Genomic DNA, 5,747 nt, shown 5'->3' on the forward strand with positions numbered 1-5,747 from the left:
GAGAGAGAGAGAGAGAGAGAGAGAGAGAGAGAGAGAGAAAGCGGGAGAGAGAATTTGTTCATCTTGCTGTATCACGTGATAGGCGACGGTTTCGGCGGCAGGATGTGTAAGTGGCTAACGTTAACTCCACAGAATATGAATATTCAAAGTACTTCAACTCTGACAACACAATAAGGGTCAAATCATTCAGAAATAGGCTTGACATAGGAAACGGCCGTTGTTCTCTCATTTAACGCACAATTAAAATTGTTCAAATTAAAATTGGTTACGCAGGTGATGGTCATTCGAGGAATTACCGAGGAGGCCGGGGCTACAATTCGGGTTATAGTGTTCAAGGATCTCCGGAGCATCTCGGCCCTCCTCACGGAGAACACTACTCCAGCCGACATCAGTACGCGTAAAATATTTTGTTTATATGTTTCATAATGTTATTATTGTCGTTTACATGATTATTTTAATACATATACTGTTTATCACATTTAGGCGGCAATGCGCCCGTACGGGTACAGCAAACCAAGAGATAATGTCTAACGTATCTTGCGTAAGCATGCCGTGCTGAAACAGGATTACCCTACCTGACTAGAGAAGTATCACATTGTTCGCTATGCACAATCTAAAATGTTTCTGCTTGACTTTGAGGAAAGGAGTTTGCTTGATTGACCGATTGACTCTCTAAGAAACAGTAGGTCAATTTAATTCAAAAGCGTAAGATTGTACACATTGTAGAAGGAAGGGCTATAGGTCCACTACTTAGTGATGAGTGGTGTATTGTTCAGTTTAGCCTGCATTAACGTAACGTTAATGAATGGCAACGTGTTTGAATTACCTGTTAACCCCTTTGGGGTAGTGTAATACGGCAATAATGCATATTTTGTTAAAGAAACGAATAGATTTTGCCACTCCAGTAGCAGGCGCTAAGGTATACGGAAACAGCGTTGAATCAATTGTTAGAAGAATCAAAACTCAAAAAAAAAAAGAAGTCGAAATTCTATCGAGTAGTTCTAAACGGCTTTCCCCATCAATCATCCCCAGTAGTGAGCAGAGATTCGGTGGTCAAGATGGCGGATACCCCAGCACCCGCCTCCACCAAGTTCCCGTCCGCGAGAATCGCGTTGAAGTCCGTATCCACGACTATCGAAGAGACCAAGGAATTACTAATGATGCAGTTGGTATTTGGCAACAACGACAGCGCCGTCATCGAGGAGCCCAAAATCCCAGTGGTAACCAATTCTATATATCCTTGTGATACTTCTTTGACCATATGGGTGCCTTCTTGAGAGAACCCTTTCGTAAGCATACGAGGCAATTAGGACTTATCTGTAATCATGTAAGATTTCTCCCCTGAACGGAAACGGGGGTCGGATGACTGCTTATGCATACGCCAACATTAGCTTTTTTCCCCTAGATGTACCTATTGACTATAACTGTCATTCACTTGGTTTCGATTCTTAGTCCAAACCAAAGAACAGTTTCCTCTGACAATTAGCAGATAACGTTTGATAATAATCATGAGCCAGGCGACACTGGCACATGTCGAGTCGCAGAAATCTCGCTCAACATGACAACTTTACAAAAGGCACAGAAAAGACTGACTGATTTGCTTGGACCGCTCAATCTGTGATAAATACCCTTTTTTTAAAAACAGTCGCTCATTTCTAAATCAATATTGGCACAAAGGATTATCTAAAGGTATTGGTAATGGCATAAAGGTAGTTATATAATTTTGAAGTTTTTAATGTAGTTTATATGAAATCTTACATTTTGCCTCATATAGACCTTGACTGTCGATAAAAAAACCATAGGGAAAGTTCATAATCTCGGTAGAAGCCTGGACCATTCGATAAAAAATGGTCTTCACTAGCACTTCGCACATCAACCTCCTACCTTCTCCGTAATGTGTTTAAAGTTTTATTCCGGAAAGTACTGGTCTCCCTCGAAATATCAAAAATAACTGACGGACTCCTGCTAGTTATTACAAACAGCCCGCCAAATAGGTCCCGTTTTATATCGAAGACTTCTTTTGTAATCGCTGTTCGCTACCTATAATTTTCTTTGAGCATCGACAGGTAATACTTAGTTTCAGGTGCTTGACTAGTGGTCTGGCTGAATAAATGTTCATACTTAGAATACAGCCATTTTAAATATGTGCGTAGATTATCAATATTATTGGTGAATCTTGAGAGTACTTGTCCTATAACTTACCAGTATTTGGTAGATCGAGACGAAGCCAGGCAGAATCGCCCAGGACAGGGGTTTTCAGGACAGAACGATCTGCTTCCCAGCCAAAATCGGCTTTTCGATAGCGGGTAAATATAAAGAATTTTCGTTAATAATTGAATAAGTTCTTTGAACTTTTGCTGGACACAACATTAGCATTTCAAGATTATAATAATTCAAAATTATGATATTGTCATTTGCCTACGTCATTTTAACTTGGTTTTATTATACAAACATTTTCGAGGCTGCAATATCAATAGTCATACTGAATTAGACTTCGTAACAGCACAGCCTACTTGTTCTTTCTTGACGAAACTGATACACAGTTTCTGTTTGTTGTTTGATACGACGCCTTCGTCCCAGGGTAACCGGGGGGTCATTCGATACTGGACCTGATGGTGACTCGTCCTGTGGACCTCGCAGCCTGTGCGTTGAGTCCAATGGACTTTTCCCCGTTGACGGAAATTGTTGCGGTTTCGTATCTTGTGCTAATTGTCGTCCTTACACACAACGGTAAACTAAAAGACAAACCGTATATTTATGCTTAGAATCAATTTATTTTTTAACTATACTAATGTGTATTATATTAAATGTGTTTAGTGAAGCGTTGTCTATTGAATTAAGTATGATTTTATTTCAATACGACTTAGTAGCAAATGCCTAAAAGAGCTGTAGTCAGCAATCGAAAGCTACATCAACCGTAATAATTATACTGCAGAGGCCGTACGGGCCAGTTCTGTCTTACCGAGGCGGGAAAATCTCGGTCTTTCCAAAAAAAAAATGTCGTCTTAATATTTCGAACTAGTACGTAATCTATCAGTCACTCGTTTCAGCTGTGCTGCGGGCACCGTATTCGATCTGGACTTGTGGGCGTGTAATCATGTACGCGATACCGAGCGCTGCGCTGGGAATAATCGAGGTAAGCCTATCTTGAGTATAGTCCAGGATTCAATTATTGTTTTTTGATTTAATTGCATCTTTTTTGTGATATGCTCCGTTGGCGAGGCTTGAACCACTGGCTTTTTTTCAGCTAGAGCTTTAGCCATCCAAGCCACCGTGCCCACATCAAGGACTTAGATAGGTCATAGATAACTTGTCCTAAAGCAAAAAATGGTTGCAAAATACATCATAGATATCATGGTAGACTGAAGTTCATAAACAGGCATTTAAACCCAAGTAAATTTCATTGAATTTTGTCTAAAGGAAGGGGGAAGTGGAATAGTAATTTAGGTATCAAATACAATTTGACCTTATTATCGCTTGTAGTGCAGCGACGGTTAGCATTCGGGCCAATTCCATAAAGAAACTGAAACTTTTTAGATTAGCGTTTGTATCCATTAGTAATTTTTGCACGGAAACAATTCCCTCGCTAATTGTCCTTCAGAGTGCGCCCATACTGAAGTGAATCTTAGGGGCGATTATGGTGACTCTACGGAAGAAGGCCAAGGTGGCCACGGGAGGCAAAGCAGTTCACGAGGTTACCATGATTCGGATGACTCACTGTATCACGGGTCTTTCCATAATGGGCAGCCGTACCAAATGCGCCACCATTCGCCGCAGTACAACAGGTAGATAAGTGCCGCTATTTTCACGTATGCAACCGAGTCTTCATAGCATGAACCAGAGATATCATGAAAATACTCCAGCTGTCGGAAATCTGCTATGCATGATACGACATTTACATCAATTAAAATAGCCATATCTGCTAGTACATCCTACCAAATAGTTTCCCATTATAGATTATAGATCAAAACACTTCAAATGATCGAAATTAGATTGTCTTCACAATTACCTAAGCTGAATCGTCGTAAGGTGTGTAAGTTACAGTACGTAAGACGATAGTCATTAAAAGATATCTTTTGATGGCTGTTGTCTGTATCACTATAACATTTTCGTTTTCATAGTGGTGACTACGGCGGTGGTTCTCCGAGTCACCGAGGACCTGGCTGGGAATTTGCCGCGGCTTCGGAACCGAAGGTAAAAAAATCATAACTTGTTAAGCAATTTGTGCTTTTTCTTTTTGAAACGATCTTGCAAGCTCTGATGGAATGATTCATCAGTAGCCATCAAGAGGTTATTATTATTAAAATTTCGTCGTGAAAATGCATCTGACGAAAGATTCATCAACGTTATAGGTGTCCAGCAAAAGTGGAAAGGTTCTACGAGTTAGTAAAGAAGTCATTGCCACCTTGAAGAAAAAGAAGGCAGTTGCTTAGGAACGTCACACCTTTTAGTGCAAAGCAGCTGAACGACGCTCCGTATTCCACAACGGTTATCAACTATTGGGACCAGCCGTTGCTGAAACACTTCATAAAGGGCACGCGGGGGTAGCACAGACGATCCAGTCAGTGATCTCGATATCAAAAAATTACAACCGATTCTTCGAAAAAACAATGGTGCTTCAACTACGCAATCAATGGTTAAATCTGTATTTCTGCTTACGAATCCGTACGACGGTCCTTTTTCTAATACACTCTAGTGATTTACCTCGGACTGCCATATTCCTTTTGTTAACATAGACTCGCTTTTACCTTATACATGCTTCCATACGTAGTTCGCGAGTAGGAACAAGCCCTAAAAAATAATTCTCCTAAAGGCTTACTGACCGCGCGTGTTTCTTCTATAAATCTATCGACTTTATGTCTATTTTTGTCAATATATGACTGAATGATGCTAACTCAATAGTTCGTACTCTTAAGGGATTTTATTCAAAGCTATTTAATTAAATAAATTCTTATATTGAAAAGTGTTACTAGAACAATGACAAAATGTCATTTAGAGAAGAATAATTTTCCCGATATGGGTCTAGCTTTATAATTATTTTACGGAGCTCATCGTTCTACTTAGTTATACAGTGGAAATAGTTGTTAAACTTAAACCTTACATAACTAGTTTTTGTAGGCGATCCCACGAGCTCACACGTATGTATGATTGTTATGCTACTATTGCCCCGAACTCAACGAGGAGAAATGATTATACCATACTCGATCAACTACCATCTAGCGTTTCGAACTTTTTTTACGATGCTGTGACGCGTTGCTTCAAATTTCCGGCTTTTCTCAGCACGAACCAAAGCATGTCCGCAGCTGGTTTCGAACTCTGACCACTCCACATGTCTCTAAGCTTAAACGCAAGTAGACATACACGTTACTTCTGTGCCAATTCACACGATGCCTCACCGGGAGCACTTACAGTCATCTATATTTTTCTTCTAATGGGAATCATTTTGTTTGTTTTCATGCCTTCATACACGTTTGTAAAACGCTGCAAGTTGTAACATCTTTATCTTTTAGCCATTGATTTTAGGCACGAAGTTCATACCATTTTTGTAAAAGGTCGATGTTACGGGTTGTTCTTAGACGTTAAGAAAGCAATTTTGACATCTTGACATCCTCTAAAGTATCTTGCATAAAGCATTATACATCTTGAACAAAATAAAACAAATCCAAAGTCCAATTTGAAGATCTCGATGGATCATCTCGGAATGCACAATTTAACATATACGTATATATATATATATATATATATAT

General features: G+C 39.6%; 1 protein-coding gene and 1 long non-coding RNA gene across 5 annotated transcripts in view; one reads left to right on the forward strand and one right to left on the reverse strand.

The window, feature by feature from the left end:
* LOC111264475 (uncharacterized) overlaps positions 1 to 2,604 on the reverse strand; it is a 31,227-nt gene extending 28,623 nt beyond the window's left edge. For both annotated transcript variants that reach the window (XR_002682884.2, XR_015312703.1), the window contains exons 1-2: positions 2,514 to 2,604; positions 2,203 to 2,292 (exon numbers count right to left, since the gene is read on the reverse strand). This is a non-coding gene — a long non-coding RNA (uncharacterized LOC111264475). The remainder of the gene's footprint in view (positions 1 to 2,202; positions 2,293 to 2,513) is intronic.
* The window catches only part of LOC111264474 (uncharacterized), a 7,805-nt gene extending 2,906 nt beyond the window's left edge, over positions 1 to 4,899 (forward strand). For 2 of the 3 annotated variants that reach the window (XM_022840418.2, XM_022840420.2), the window contains 8 exons: positions 274 to 391; positions 1,033 to 1,220; positions 2,216 to 2,306; positions 2,581 to 2,730; positions 3,051 to 3,136; positions 3,602 to 3,785; positions 4,122 to 4,194; positions 4,353 to 4,899. In XM_022840418.2, coding sequence (XP_022696153.1) covers positions 274 to 391; positions 1,033 to 1,220; positions 2,216 to 2,306; positions 2,581 to 2,730; positions 3,051 to 3,136; positions 3,602 to 3,785; positions 4,122 to 4,194; positions 4,353 to 4,433 — 971 coding nt within the window. In that variant the 3' untranslated portion in view covers positions 4,434 to 4,899. The remainder of the gene's footprint in view (positions 1 to 273; positions 392 to 1,032; positions 1,221 to 2,215; positions 2,307 to 2,580; positions 2,731 to 3,050; positions 3,137 to 3,601; positions 3,786 to 4,121; positions 4,195 to 4,352) is intronic. The other variant, XM_022840419.2, reaches the window with a different exon arrangement.
* Positions 4,900 to 5,747: the final 848 nt, after the last annotated feature.

This window comes from Varroa jacobsoni, unplaced genomic scaffold (genome assembly GCF_002532875.2).
Source record: "Varroa jacobsoni isolate VJ856 unplaced genomic scaffold, vjacob_1.0 scaffold_863, whole genome shotgun sequence".
In the NCBI taxonomy this organism is placed as follows: domain Eukaryota; kingdom Metazoa; phylum Arthropoda; class Arachnida; order Mesostigmata; family Varroidae; genus Varroa; species Varroa jacobsoni.